The sequence below is a fragment of the Camelus dromedarius genome, chromosome 16 (assembly GCF_036321535.1).
Source record: "Camelus dromedarius isolate mCamDro1 chromosome 16, mCamDro1.pat, whole genome shotgun sequence".
Taxonomy (NCBI): Eukaryota; Metazoa; Chordata; class Mammalia; order Artiodactyla; family Camelidae; genus Camelus; species Camelus dromedarius.
In genome coordinates, this window is record NC_087451.1 from 53,381,342 (window position 1) to 53,397,075 (window position 15,734).

The 15,734-nt window shown below is 48.9% G+C and overlaps 1 protein-coding gene across 3 annotated transcripts in view; it reads right to left on the reverse strand.

Annotated features, from left to right (window-relative positions):
• Window positions 1-13,412, reverse strand: part of IGF2BP1 (insulin like growth factor 2 mRNA binding protein 1) — a 35,453-nt gene extending 22,041 nt beyond the window's left edge. For all 3 annotated transcript variants that reach the window (XM_064494899.1, XM_064494901.1, XM_064494900.1), the window contains exons 1-2: window positions 13,238-13,412; window positions 11,992-12,052 (exon numbers count right to left, since the gene is read on the reverse strand). In XM_064494899.1, the coding sequence (XP_064350969.1) occupies window positions 11,992-12,052; window positions 13,238-13,412 (236 nt within the window). The remainder of the gene's footprint in view (window positions 1-11,991; window positions 12,053-13,237) is intronic.
• Window positions 13,413-15,734: the final 2,322 nt, after the last annotated feature.

A 15,734-nucleotide genomic window follows, 5' to 3' on the forward strand; every position in this document is an offset into this window, starting at 1 on the left:
GGCAATTGAGAAGGGCTGAGCAGCTGAGCGGCTGGGCTGGCGTCGCCGGGCCTGTGCCCCACGTGGGCCGCCCCTTCCCCCAGCCCCTCTCACCTCACCAGGGAAAGCTGAGCGCTCACCCTCCCACCCCGGCCGCTGGGTGGGCCGAGTTGGCAGAGCACACGGAGGGGAACAGAGGATGCCCCCGGGACCCCCTTCCGCTGCAGGGCCCGGCAGTCTAGAATGTTCGGCCGCCAGAACCCCCTCGGCATCCCGACTCACCCCAGCCGGTCCCACCCGGCCCGAGGGGCCCGGGCTACCCGCGCAGGGCCCGGAGGGGGAGGGGACACACGCCGGGGGCTGCCGGGTGGGGGTGGGGACCAGGACTTTGCCCTTTGTCTCTCTCTCCAGAGCCACCGGCCGAAACCCGACCCCATCAGCGAGCCAGGCAGCCAGCGAGGGGCAGGCTCCCCCTCCGGGGTCCTTTAGTAAATCCAGACCCGACCTCCCTGTGGTCAGGGCTGTGACTGAGGTGGTCCTGTGGGGGAGGGGGCTTCCCGCCTGCAAACAGGCCTGCAAGCATTTAAGTGGGAACCGGTTGAGGGTAGGGGGCCGGGAGGGGGCTGGAAGAGGGGCCGCAGAAGCTGGAGGGGAGAAAATGGCCCGGGAGGCGGCATTCCTTAGAGACCTCGGCTGGGCTGTGGGAGGAGGCAGGACCCGGGCCGGGAGGCCTCCCACTGAGAAGGCAGGAACTGAGGCCTGGGAGCGGGGTGGGGTGGGCTGGGGTTGCGGACCGAAGGGGCCTTCTGGGCCTACAGAGAAAAGACCCTCCTCCCGGGGCGTTCTGGGAGCCGCCACAGAAAATTTATAATCAAAGAGTCACACCTCTATGCAGATAGGGCATCTGTTTGGGGGTGAGAATGACCTTCTTTGTCTGAGCTCTTGGGGTGTCATCAATTAACTATAATCTTATTACTAACTCACGTTTACACAGTACTTTAGGGTTTACAGTGTACGTCTTTACACCTACTCTCCTATGAACACAAGAGGTTGATTTGAGCCTCTAAACCACGTAAGTTTGAGAATATTTTTATTTCCATTCTGCAGTTCAAAGGAGGCTCAGAGGTTAAATGACCAGTCCCAAGTTGACACTAGCCAGCAAGTGTCACACCCGAAGTCTGCTCCTGGTTCTTGCTTCTCAAATACATGTATGAGCTATGAATTATGATCCTGTAGGCTTGTAACAAAGGTCAACTCTTTGTCCCTTCCTGCTAGGAGGAGGGGGGATGGGAGGGGAAGCGACTCGGATCCCTGCCCTTCCCCCTAACCTCCCATTTTCCCCAGGTTTGAACCCAAACAAAAGGAAAAGGAGAAAGAGGGAGAAAAAAAAAATCAGCCGAAAGATCCAGCCCTGGTATCCACAAGAATGCCAAAGGATGGAGGCTCTTAGAACTCAAATTACCTATTCAGCTTATTTCGTGGGGTTTGTGGAGTTGGGAGGTTTCAGATGAGGAATCAAGGGCCAGGAAGATACTGATCCCAGATCCCACAGTGTACATATCCGGGGGAAGGGCAAGCTGAGATCGACACCTGAATCCTAAAACAACTCAAGTCCTTCTCTACTTCCTTCAGCTCTCTTTCTGTGGGTTTTTCATTCCAAGAGCAGAATTAACAGTTCCCATCAGAGCTGCCCAGACAAGGGGAGAACTTTGTTTTCTTCAGCCACTCAAGATTGCCTGAAAATCCGAACAGTGAGAGGAAAATAAAATGCAAAGCAGATACGAAACACCTGCGGAGGAAGGAGGCTCAGAGCAAAGAGAAATTAATATTGGGGATGTTTTTATGTGCTAACCTTATGCTTGCCCCCAAAACACTCAACTTCTCTGAGTGTAAGAGGATCACTTGTTCCCACCTTTTAAGAGAGCTCAGCCTTGAAGGTGGAAAGGCCTGGGTTTGAATCCCAGCACTACTGCTTATTCAAGGTATGACCTTGGCTAAGTTAACTGTAACCACTGAGAGCTTCAGCTTCTTCTGTAGAATGAAGACTACACCTGCAGGGTTCTTGGGAAGATTCAGTGGAGGAACACTGCCTTGCTCTGAGCAGATACCAATAAATGCTCCCTATAATTGCAGAAGGAATCGCTCATCTTTTGACCCACATCACATTACACAGAGCTCTGGAGCAAAGAAGACGCTCGATAAGGGAAATAAAAAAGGACATCTGCCATACCCATCTGAGAGCCTCTCCCTGCTAGGATGCCACCCCTCTCTTCCAGAAGAGTTGTCTTCCCAGACTTCCCTCCCTGTCTGTCTGCAGTGCTCTCCTTAATCCATTCCTATTTTTCCTGCCTATCCTCTGCTTCCCATTTCAGTCCATAGTCTCTTGGCCTCTGCTTTTCCTGGATCTAAAGTGAAAATGCTGGAGGGCAGGAATTTTATCTTGTACCTCTTTTGTGTGGCTCCCTCCCCCAATGTGTCTCCCTTCCCTGCCCTGAAAAAGACCCAATAATGCTAAATAAAAACCCAAAAAATATTTAATTCAGCACAGGGGTCATGCAAAGACTCCCATTTTTACATAGGATGAAGTGGTGACCACCATGTAAGAAGCAGCAAAACTGGCAATGCTTTAAATATGGCCGGAGGGAGGTGGGAATGGGTGTTACTGTTTACTGGGTACAGAGTTTCAATCTTGTAAGATGAAGAGTTCTAGAGATGAACGGAGAGGATGGTTGCTCACTAAGGCGAATGTTCTCAATACTACTGAACTGTAAACTTAAAAATGGTTACGATGGTTAAGTTTTACGATGGTTAAGTTTTACGTTATGCTTCTTTTCCTACATAAGACTATTTTAATAAATTATTTCATACTATTTTAAATTTTTTTAATTTCAAAATTAAATTTTTTAAATTAAACCTAAAAATTTTTTTTTTAAATAGCAAGGATAGAGGAGAAAATCTAAAAAGCTTCTTGAGAAAAATGAACTGATAAACTATATTTCTTTGCATCTCCACTGTAAGACCCAGGTCTTTCGCTTGTTCTTCATTGGATTTCTAGTACCTGGCAGAGGGCATGTCATACAATAGTAGACTCCGAATAGATTAAAAAATAAGTGGGTGCGTGCATGCATGAATGAATGCATGACTGGCGGTGCCAAGCTCTTCAGCAATATGCAAGCTACCCCAGATATCTACACCATGTTCAATATTTTCTTACATGATTTAGTTGTAAATAGGTATTTTTAAAAATCATAACCCCACCCCTAAATGGCTAATGACTGAGTGGCAAGACCTCCCACACACATACCTAGGCTAAAGTGGTGGGCCAGGTAATGTTTTGAAGAGAGCAAAGGAGCTTGGGGCTAGGTAGGCATCATTCCTCTTCTAGTCAGAGGTTTAAAGGACACTCATTCAGGTGGGAAAGTGGAAGAAAGATGATCTCCCAGAGGTAAATGAGGTTTGCGAAGATCGTTTTATCCCACCTCTTGCCTCCCACGGCTTATTCTGGACCGATGTCACTCCACCCTATTCTAAAAAGTCAGCAGAGACAGCTTTGAATCAAATGGTTATACACATTGGCAGGAAAACCCTCTAGATAAAATAATGTCAGTCAGCTAGGTTTTCTCTCCTTCTACATTTAATAAAAAGTTGCTGGAGTGGACACGCTGGAGCAGTGAAAAAATTATTCTTCCAAATCCTGATGCCTCCCCAGCCAACATCTTATTACATCTAGTCCTCACTCAGAACACACTGGCTGCAGCCACCAACAGCCACGTCTGTGAAGGATCATCTTTGCCCTTTAATTTAGGGTTCTGTCTCCAAATCCTGCCAAAGCAACTGCTCTCTATTACAGTTGGACTTCTCCTCCCAAGCAACTTAGAGACCTGGAGGAGGAAGTAGCATAAATATGTCTAACCCTGAATAGATATCCTCAGCAAGTTTACTCCACCCAACAGCCCACTTTAGTTCCTGTCCCGGCTCATTTTCTCCTTCTCGGAGTACCTAATGGAAAGTCGACGAACCCCAAGCAATCCCAAATGGCACTCCAGAAAAGAAAAAAAACACACATCACTCTGCAAAAACTAATTGTAAAACCCTTTATAGTAACTGATTAAAGTCACAAGCCTGTTAAATGACCAAAAACCACATCCGGGTTGGAAGCCATTCCCCTCCCCACTCCACTAAGAGAAGGTTCAACCCTCATTCCCTGATCTGAGATGTGCAAAGGGGCTATAGGTCTGAGGGTATGTGTGTTTGCACCCTTCGGGCAGGGAGGGCTGAAGAAAGGAAGTGGACAGGAAAGCGGGATCTGAGCACACCTTTGGGAGCTGTTTCCAGACCAAGGAGAGAAACTGGGATCACTGTGGCTTTGCCATCTAAGAGGACACAAGAAGGAGAGCAATGTATGCAGTCACTTCGTGGGGATCCAGGGATCCCCAGCTCCTGAATGCCTACTTTGTTAGCTTAAGCAAGAGCAGAAAGAGTATCAAGTCAAACATGCCCATCTCTCACTAGGTAGGGGAAGCTGCTCATTTCTTCCTTCCTCAGAGCTCAAGGGGACTCACACACAGTCCCCTTCATCCTGAATTCTTACCACACCTACCTTACCTGCAGAATTATGGTAGTTCCTCTCTCACCAATGTCCCCACCCTCCATGTACCTTTGACAGTAGCCCCAAAGTATGAAATTTCAGCTAGGAACCTGGCCCAGGTAGAGGGCATCAACAAATGGAATATATGGCCCATTCTCCTAAGGAAAAATCAGCAGTATTCTCCACTATGCTTGCCCCATCTCTCCAAGCCATCGTGAGGATGGTTAAGAGACATGGCGGTTGGGTCTGTATCTCGGGGCTCTTGGGGGCTTGCCCTGATGAGCTTCATCTCCCTCTCCCAAAAAGTGGCCTTTTCTTTCAGCATACAGCTTATCAAAAGTATCCTGCACACAAATCCCCTTCAACATGCCCACCCATCATTGTTCCATGTAAAATACAAGCCATATTCACATACTTGAACACCCTACCTACCGCCTTAGACACATACCAAGCTGTTACACAGTCCAAAGACAGGAGGCAGTAGTCCACCTCTAAAACAGTAACAATAACAGCTAATATGTAAGAGCACCAGTTGACAGTTAAAGCAATTCAGGTTTAAGAAGGTTAAGTAACTTTTCCAGTTTCCCAGTCATTGCCTGACTACAAAGCTCTTGTTTTTGAGCACTGAACTCTCCTGGAGGGACCTTTCCTCCACACTCCTGTTGGACTGAGTGAGGGACCTAGGGGAGGTCATGAGACTCTGACCTAATAGAACTTCCTCCCTCCTTGAGCCTCAAGAATTCCGAAAATGATTTCTGACCTCCCTGCTCCTGTTGCCAAAGAACTCAGACTCCACAAACAACCTTGACACAAAACTTTTTCTAATTTCTAAATTCTCTGATTTCTCCTCTGAAAAAGTCTAACTATATCCAATCAACTAAACTAAACTATCCAATCAAAATTCACTCAGACTTAACATTTTCCATTTCAAGTGGCCAAAACATCTGGATGAAGAACTAATTTTTAAACTGAAACTAACTCAAAATGAATAAAAATTGAAGACTTCCTTAACCCACTTTTCCTAAGGAAATGTTGAGAGGATTGACTAAAATCCACAAAACAGATATGTTGCAGAGAGAAAGGGAAAATGAAGGGATCCTCCATTTCTGTCTCCTAAGAGAGACTTCATCCACACTCCCCCTAAACCAGGAGCAAAATCCCCACCCACCCTGACAGGTCACTTAAATATCTTTAGCCACCAAAATGTCACTTGTCTAATAATCAAACTTGTCCTTAGGAGTCTTGGAAGTATCTGGACAACCCAGTCAAAAATTCTTTTACTCACCCAGCTGTTTGCTCTGTATTTCATTCAAACACCGTACTGATGGGTCACCATGCTCTCTGCCACATGACCAGAACATCAGATCCTGGAAGCTTGGACTTCTGCACTAGGACTGCATTTCTGCTGGTGTTTGTTCTGTGTACAGTTACATTTCAGTGTTTCGCAATCAGGTTTTCTCCAACTATATTAAAATGATGAGGTCCAGGGCTACTTTTCTCCTGTGATTTACCCATAATGAACACACATTTTATTTCAGCGGTCTGTGTTTAGGGTGAAAGCTTGTTCAAGCATGTTGTTTCTTCATTCCATGCCTATTTATTGCAAACCTACTGGCTGCAAAGGAGAAGCAGGTCTTACAAAGCTGGCTCAGCTTGTTCAATACTAGGATGACCCCTTGCACCCACTAAAAAGTACGGAGCCCTCTTTGAACAAACTCCAAGTTGTCCTACTAGAATGCAGTTAGCAAACTGAGGACCGGCCATCTCCCTGCTGGCACTACACCCTTGAAATGGTTTGTGTTATCACAGGATGATCATTTTCTAGATGAATCAAACTTTTATCAATAACCAAATGAGCAAACACTTCGAGTCTCCGTTTTTATGAGATCTTATTTTGTTTTGACAGGCATTTAAAAAGGTGGGGGCTTGGCACAGGTGGAAATGGTATGCAAATTTTACATTAACATGGAGTCAAACACTGGCTGAGACCCTGAGAAAGATCTTCAAAGCCTCGCCAACCGCCAACCGGAAGACCTGTTGTCAACCTTTACAAAGTAAATAAAACCCATCACAGACTCTCTGGGTACTATTACTCCCTTTGTTATTGTTTTAGTCAGCCTTTGGGCCGTGGGGACACAGTCCATCTTCTGAGGATTACAGATTACTCTATGCCCCTTAGCCAAGGGGCCTCAGCTCCTGGGAGAGGGCAACAGCTACGTGCACCTCCATTTTCTCTCCACCTCTCTCATCCTCCCACTTTCCCCTGACACACTCCCTTCCTCTCTCCTCTGCCTCTTCACTCCACATTTACCCACCGGCCTTTGGCTTTTGCTGTAGAATGGAAAAGTCCTAGGAGGCCGGGAAGCCGCGGCGAGGTTTGGGATCTGGGGGCTCCCAGGACCAAGGCGAGGCTGTCGGCGGCGCGCCGCAGCCAGGGGTCTCGGGGACCCTGGGAAAGGAAGCCCTCCTCGGAGACCCGGGCCTGCGGATGTTCCCGGGCAGGGGCTGGTTCAAAGGAGGAGGAGGGCGGGGGCGCCGCGCGGAGCGGGCAGAGATTGCGAGGCCGGGGCCGGGCTGGGGCTGGGGCCGGGGCCGCGCGGGCGGGGACGGGCTAGGGCCGCGGGGCCGGCGCGGGCTCTCCAGGAAGCGCCTCCAGCGCCGCCGCGACTTTCTCTGCGTTTTGAAAAATCGAAGGGAAGGCAGGCAACTCCGAAAGCCAAAAGCGCCTGGCCCTCCGCGGAATCTACCACCCGTCTTCCAAACCTGGTGCCTGCGACCCCCTCTCCCGTGGGTGGCTGTGCGCCTGCAGCCGCTCCTCTGTAAAAGGGAAGCGGGCACTCCACCCCAACCCCCATCTCTCTTTCTCTCTTTTTTTTCCCCCGTCTGGAATTTCCAACCCAGGACTAACTCGTCTGATTTTTCCAGTCTCCCCTGCTGCTTTTTTCCTCCTCTTTTCTCTCCCTAACACTCCCATCCCAAAATCTAAACTGCACTTTCTGGAAGGCATTAGCCACATTTTAAGAATCTTAGGAGGATGGGGAGCGAACTAGACTGAATTTAAATTCTAACAGCTGACAAAATGTCTGTTCTTCAAACGCCTTTGGTTCATACATTTATTTTAATGAAACCACCCCTCCAACATCCCCCCCCCACACACACACACAAATCAACACAGGTATAACCAATACATATCTCTTCAACACAAAAATCCTTAAACCTCTACAAATAGCATTCACTGGTCTCCCTCTTTTCACTTAACTAAACCTGAAACTTTTAATGTTTTAAAATTTTATACTCACTAGCCTATCTCAATGGTGTCTTTGTCAACTGGCTCTTACACATTATACACATTAAAGTATAGAATAAATAAACTCAAAAAATAAGCCTTAAAAGTACCTAAACACATAAAATGTGATTCAAATGACATATATTAAGGTAATTTTAAAAGATTAGAAGCTCTGAACCTTTGAATCAAGATTCTTCCAATGGCTAATGTCATGTACTTCGTGTCTAAAACATAATTATAAGAATGTTTTGCTCTTGTTCCACCAAAATCTATGCCATTTAAACTTTACATTTGGAATAGTTAACTATACTCTGAATAAATTAGTGATGGGAAATTACAATTCTTCCCCTGCTTTACTCAAAGTTCTCCATCTGAGAAACCATTGGAGTAAAATTTCATCTTTTACTGCTTTGGGTCAGAAAATAAACTTACAACTTTTCCAAAGGATAGTCAAATACCAATGTCCTTAGGAAAGTCATCTTGAAACACAGCACTAAATGATAAAAAGCTAAAGATTTCTCTAGCAGTGAAGAAAACTTAATTTATGAATTTTAACATTTACTTTCTAGGTGAAAACTAAAATGGGGTGAGTGAATTGATTTCCACCATTCCTCCAAACAGTGCAGAAAAATGAAGAACCAACTGATTTTTTAAAAAACTTATTTAAAATTCAAAAAACCTATTAAGAAAATCTTTTCAGTAAATGTAAGAAACTGTTTCAACTTTAAACTAACTTGTTGAATACCTCGTCAGATGTATCTTTTGACTATAATCACTAAAGCAAAAGTGCCTGAAAATCCTCCCACTCTATCTAGTATTTTTTCTCCTTTGTTGTTGTTTCTTAACCCCCATATAATTTATTTTCAGCCCCAAAGAACAATTTTCCTTAAAGGCAAACCCATTTCTGAAGGCAAAATTTTTGTGTTTTGAAAACATGCAGTGATCCAATTATTTCTTCAGAGCCTCTACAAATCACTTAAAATTAAAAATATTTTTGTCATTTACAAGACATCCCTTCATAGAGATTTTTAAAGCGGCTAAGTAGAAAATTAAACTGAACAATCAGAATAAAGTTTGAACACTTTCTCTTCTGAGAGTTTTCACAGTTGTGTCCAGAAGATCAATTTTTGTGTGATTTTTAAGTTAGAAATTTAAAGGAAAGTGTTAGCCCACCTCATTTGAAGTCAGAGAAAACAACCATTAACCTGCCTAAGGAAATCAAAGTCTTTAACTTGAACACATTTCACCCAGAGAAATGTAGTACACTTCTTCATTTTTTTCTTAACAACACCTTTTACTTTGATGACAACACTTGACAGGAGGTATGCTATCTTTAGGCCACATTCCTCTAGAAAAAGGTACACATAGTGGCAAATGAAACAAAAGTTGGGGAAATTTTAAGGAATTTAAGGTATTTTCTCCCAAAATACACAAGTCTCACCAATATGGTACCCTCTTAACTGCTCAAGTGTCTTTAAAAAAAAAACAACCCACACATTTACAAACCCTTTCCACTACTGTTAAAATTCTTTTGGCTTTCCTCCTTTGTCCTAATATTTGACAGTAAATATATACAAATTTTCAACAGCTGAAACTCTTGACCAAAATTCCAACACTGACTAAGAGAAGATTTGGGAAGGTGATCTCAGAGAAATTTAATGTTGCCTATTTAAAAAATTCAAATTAATATTTTCAGTTTAAATGTATAGTGTTCAGTCTCTTGAGTTCTTACTTAAAAGGAACAAATTCTATATATCAAATAGACACAAGGTAAAACAAAATACATTAAGACTTCAAAATCAGGGCTGCTCAGAAGTAACTGCTATAATATTATCTTTTATTTCACATGCCCCTCTAAAACAACAACAACAACAACAAAAAACCCAGGACATTTAGGTTGCTAGGTTTTTAAGAATTTCTTAGAAATGTTTAAAAGTCATAATTCATTTGGAACTGAGCACATCAAGGGTTCTATTTTAAACAGTGAAAACAGTATACACACATACACACACACACAAAATACATATGCACCATTGTTCATTTTGCTTAAAATATGTTAATCATAGTTAATCAACTAGTTCCTGTTCTATAAATCCATGAGACTAAAAAAGCCAGTAACAAACCAACTAAAGAAACACTTTTCAGACAGACTAAAAACAAATACCACAACATGCTTCCTCAAAGAACACAAAATGATAGAGCAAACTTTACTTCATGAAAACAAACTTTCTTTTTTTTAAATCCTAAAACTTCAAAAATTGATTCATTCTAGAAAAATGAAGTGCCTTACCACTACCCAAGGGAAAAAACAAAACACAACTGACTCAATGTGCTAAAAAATTATTTCAGGAAGGGGGAGAACACAAAAGATTGAATCTGGGTGTGGAAAGGAAGATTTTGTACCCACTCCTCACAAACCCCACCCCTTGCCAACTCAAAGGAGCCCTGAGTAATACATTTTGGAGGGAACGAGAAGGAGCCTAAAAATGGCTTTAAAGCAAGCAGATGGCTTAGGGAAAAAGATCCATAAATACAGAGCACCATGAAAATTAAAATATAAATGTTTTGGGTTCCATTTCATCAACATTTTGCCATTTTCTTCCTTTTCAGTTTATTCCCTTTAAAATTTAAAACCATCCTTTGGAGCAAAAGAAAAATATTCCACATATTTCAGAATTCCAGTTCTTCTGGTTATTTCTCATCATGTTTCAAACACTCAGCTTTCAGTTCAAATATCCACAACCTTCTCAATAAATCTACTGATGTCAGTGTACATGTTTCCCTTATCCCATCTCCAGGAGATGCTTCCAAATAATAAAGACTTTTTTTCTTTCTTCTGATTTTATTGCCTCTTTACCCCAACGCTAATTGCCTTTCCAATAACAGCATTTCAAGCACTTGAGGTTAAATCACAAGCTCTATAAACATAGTAACAAGCCATATTGATCATCTATAGATACAATAGTTCCAAGTTACTTAAATATCTCAGGCTAAACCACTGAACAGTTTCTCTCCGGTTAAACTTTCTAGACCCTCTTAACTGCCTCCAAAAGAGCATAGCCACCCACCTTCACTTTGCCACTCAGAAAAGGCCAGGGACTACACTGAAATGCAGCAAGTTTCCAGTTGAAATGAGGGGACAGAGGGAGGAGAGGATCAAAGATTTACTGGGGGCTGCAGCATGAGAGAAAACTGTACTGTCAACATGTTTAAGTCAGATTTGAGAAAGCAAGAAGACTGCTCTTATACTTCCCAGTTCAAGGAAAGATCTGAAATCCACCATGAATCAAAACTGGGGATAATATGATAGCATGATAGAGGTTCCCCACTTTGCTCAAGTGAGGACAGAAAGGTATTGGGTCACACACACACACACACACACACACACACACACACACAAACACACACCATTCATCCAGGGAGTTCTAGACCCTCCAAAGAGCCCCAGCTCACAGCCTGAACACAAAGCTCTCACCCCAGATGGTCCCCTTGTAACAATGGACTGAAGGAGTGGGGGTGGGGGGCTCGGAAAGGATAGTACAGCCAAAGCATATTTGCAAAATCCAGTTGGGAAGAGAGGACGTGTGATGTGAGTGACTAGGGGTAGGGGTCTGTGAAAAAATAATGTCCTTGCCTGTTGCAGAAATATAAATAAAGCAAAAGTATAGAATTCTTCTGGGGGCAGGAACTCATTCTACTTCCCCTAGGGAGTCAAAGGGGAGCCCCCCACAATCCACTTAAGAAGTAGGGTGAAGGAATGGTGGGAAAAAAATGGCCTGCTAGGAAGTTGCTGAAATGTCCATGAGTCTAAACTCTTTAAAGATTTTTTCGCTTCCCCACAAGTGATCCCACACATCTTGAACAAACTCCACAAGGTTTCTCCCCTATTGATTTTTTCCCCTTCACTTCTCCAAGTAACATCTCTCAGCCCACCCCAGCCCCAGCTTATTTTTTTTACAAGCTGTAAACCACCCATTACAAGATCTTAGCCAATCTTCCCTCCCTGCCCCCAACATCCGGAGTTGGGGGTGGGAAGGCCAGTAATGGGTTTCTTCCACTGGAGACACTATGGACCCCTAAACACAGCCTCTCAGTGCCCCCAGGCCGACCGTCTCCGCAGGGAAGAGCTCTCTCCTACCTTTGTTTTTTGGGAACCGAGTGTTCAATCTCTAGGCGTTTTCCTTGCAGTTCCACTTTCCCTAAAGATTAAATTGAAAAAGACACTATGAGAGCTTGAACAGGACTGGGGGGCGGGAAAAGGAAGGAGAAAGGTATTCATCCAGGAGTTACTGGGATCTGAGCTCTTCCTAGGAATCCAGGTAGTGGGTTCCGCAGCCGGATGCAAAAGGTCGCTCGGGGAATGGTGGACTCTATGCGTTCATTATTGTGTTTTCTTAATTTTTGTTTTGTTCTTTCACTGGGGATAGTTGAGTAGTGGCTCGCTCTGGGGGCCGGATTTGGAAGAGGTGCGAGGGCGTCTGCGTGGCCGGCTGCCTTTACGGCTCCCAGATGTGGGGTTCCAGAAGGGGCCCAGAAAGGGCCCCCCGTTTCTCCCAAAGTGCATGGCTGGGGGCGGGGGCGGTGCGGAATTAAACTTTATTTTTCTGTCGAGCCAGGGAGAAGGGCTTCAGGCGGTGGGGCGGCCACCTGTCGGGGCCGGCCAGGAGACGAGGCCCTGGGGGAGCGAAGCGGGGCCCCGCGGGGAGGGTCCCGGGCGGCCGCGGCGCGAGCCTCTCGGCCCAGCCTGGGCGTCTCGGGAAGCAGCATGGCGACCCGCCGCCGCCGCCGCCGCCGCCGCGCCACCCCGCTCACGCCCCACTTTCAAATCAAAATGGCTCAAGCCCCAGGCCCTGGGCGGGAGGCGGGACCCCGTCCCTCTCAGGTTGGGCCCGAAGGCTGCAGTCCCCACGGAAACCCAGGAGATCAGAAGCGGAGCGGGGACCCCTTCCCGGCTGGGCAAGGCCTAGGGCGGAGGAAGAGGAGGGGGTGCTCACGCGCGGGGAGGGGGGCGGACGTCCAGCCTCGGCCACCGAGGGGAAAACGTAGAAGGACGCCCAGACGGGGTCACCTCGGTGGCGAGTCCCCCCCACCCCTGCCACTGGGGCTAACGCCCCGTCGGTGGGGGATAAGGGGGTCACCACTCTAAAGCCCCCAGGTCCTCATCTCAGACTAGGAGGATGGGGTGAGGGAAGCTGAATATTTCCGCACGAGGAGCCAGCGTGGGGTCGGCGGGGGCGTCGGAGGGGGTGGGTGGGAGTCGGCTACGAGGCCAAGCCCCACAGGCCGGGGACAGAGAAGTTGGCGGACGAGGAAAGAGGAGGAGCAGGTCTCTGTTGTTCAGGGATTTCGCGGTGGTTTTTTCGGGGAGGTGGGTGCACTCTTACCGGAGAAAGTTTCGATGGCTTTCATCGCCCAGTGCTCGTCCGGGCAGTCCACGAAGGCATAGCCGGATTTGACCAAGAACTGGCCGCTGTAGGAGATCTTGTGCTCCGCAAACACTTTCTCCAAGTCCGCGGAGGTCACGCTCTCGTTGAGATTGCCGATGTACAGCTTGTTCATGGTGGCGGTCTCGGGCAGGACGCGGTCCCGGGCAAGGCCGAGCGGGCGGGCGCAGGCGGCGAGCCTCCTAGGCCGAGGCGGGAGGCGGCGGCAGCAGACGCAAACTTTCTTTGCACCCTACCCCTGAAGTTGTCCGGAGCCGGGGCGGTGGTGGGGGGGGCGGCCGGAGGGCGCGCAGAGGTCGCGGGAGAGTTCGGGGAGGCCCGGGAGAAGTGCCCGCGGCGCGCTGGGAGGCGGACGACGCGGCGCGGCTCCTTCCCTTCTGTCCGAAACCCCTCCGAGAGGGCTGGTGTGTCACGTTTCTCCGCGGCCGCCCTGGCGCCGCCTCTAAATAAAATCGACTTGAAAAAAAATGGAGCGGAAAAAAAAAAAAAAGGCGAAGCCACGTGGTGAAAGCCCCCACCCACCCTGCAGGGGAAGACCCCCGACGCCTCAAGGCCCTTCGGCCCTCCAACCCGGCCCAGCCCTCCAAACTCCCGCCCCGGGGTTGCTCTCCATTCACCGCCGGGGTAAACTGGACGGGTGGGGTCCGCTTTCTCGAAGCTCTACTCGCCCCCTTCCCCTTAGGAAGAATCTGGCCCCTAGGGAGGAGCCCCGCCCCCACCCATCCCCCTACCCGGGCCCTAGCTGGGGGAGGGTGGTCCGAATCAGAATCTCCCACCTCTTGATGGGTAAAATGTATGGTTATTTTTTATTCGAGTGGTCGGCGGTGGGGGGAGTTTGCCCACCCTACCCTAGCTCTAACTGCTAGCGACTGACAGGCGGGGGACGGCCGAGATAGACAAAGAGAAGCCGAGGACTCTGGGGTCTTCAGGAGGGGGTCGCGCGAGCCGGTGATTTCAAAATAAAGGAGCTTTTTCCTAGATCTTTAAGGGGGGGGGGGTGTCTCAGCCTTCCCAGCCCCAGCGCTAGGCGACTCCCTCGCCTCGGGGAATCCAGGACCTAGGGGGGTCTTGCGAGCGCGGGACCGGGAAGCTGGGAACACGGGGATCGCAGCTGGGAACGGAGGATCCGCAGGAAATCATGTTTCGGGATTCCCCCGGGAGAAAGGGTGGCTCACACCCAGGGTTCGTCTGTTGAACCACAACGTCTCGGGGTCCTAGGGAAAGCGCGGCTCCGGCCCAAGATGACCCCGGGAGAGGGAGGGGTGGAGAGAAGGAAGAGGAGTGGTCGCGTGAGCAGACCCGGGCTAACCGAAGGGGGAGGTCTCAGGGAGGGAGTGACAGGGTGGAGATCCAAATGATCCCCTTTTCCCTCCCTGACGCGGGGGCGGACAGGTGGAGTCCCCTCCGCCCGCCCCACCCACGACAGCGACGGCAGCTTTCCCAGCGCTGGGTCCGGGTCTCGGAACTTTGTTTGGGGTGCAGGATTTGGATCCGGGCGGGAAGGCGGGAGAGGGGCCGAGGGCGGGGGGCCGAGAGCGAGGCCCCGCCCACGTCCCCAGGTCAGACTCGCGGGGGGAGGGGGTAATTTCCGCTCGGCGCTCGGGGAAGCGAGGGGCGGGAGCTCTGCTCTGAGGAGGGGGCGGCGGCCCCTCCCCCGCCCGCCTAGGGTGGGGGAAGCGGATCCGCCCTGGTCCCTTCCCTCGCCTTTGACCAACTCGTTCCGGATCCTCTGGCCCCGGGAGCCCGAGGGACGGACCCGACTGGGCAAGGGGCGACACGTGGGCGGTCGCACCCCGTCTCGGCGGTGGGGGAGGGGGCAGTTGGCCTCTCGTTTCGGAGTCCCGGATACGCGGCGCGGAGCCGGGCGTGCGGTCCACGCGCACCCGGGATCCCGGGCCGAGGAGCGAGCGAGGCCAGCGAGTTTCTAGCGGCGGGGGCTGGGCCGGCGCCAGCGGGTGGTGGAGAGCGCGGCCCGGGGACCCTGGAGCCCCTTTACTCAGCTAACCGAGGAAAGGGGGGCGGACCCCCAGTAATGCCAGAGTCTCCCCGAACTGGGCGGAAGCTCGGGTTTTGCTCCGGGTTCTGCGGGAGGGAGAAATAATTCTGTCGGGGGGCACGCGTGCTGCGAGGGCAGGTGAGGAAGGGGGTCACTCTCCCTTTCCCGGTCCCCGACCCCATTGTCTCAGTCGCCTGCGGCCCGGGCCGACTCCGCAACACGTGTTGGCTGCACCGATATGAATGCCTTGGATTTTTTTTCTTGTTATTATTTTGTGTTTGCAGAGTCAGTGAGCCGACTCCGACTCCGACTCCGGCGCACCGCCCTTCTGGCAGACGATTTTATACCGTTCAAAAGTCGGGAGTTAAAGGACGATACGCTGCACCTTTGTCCCCCTCCCCGTTTTCCCCGCTCACAGAAAAGAAATGGGGCTTGGGCGTG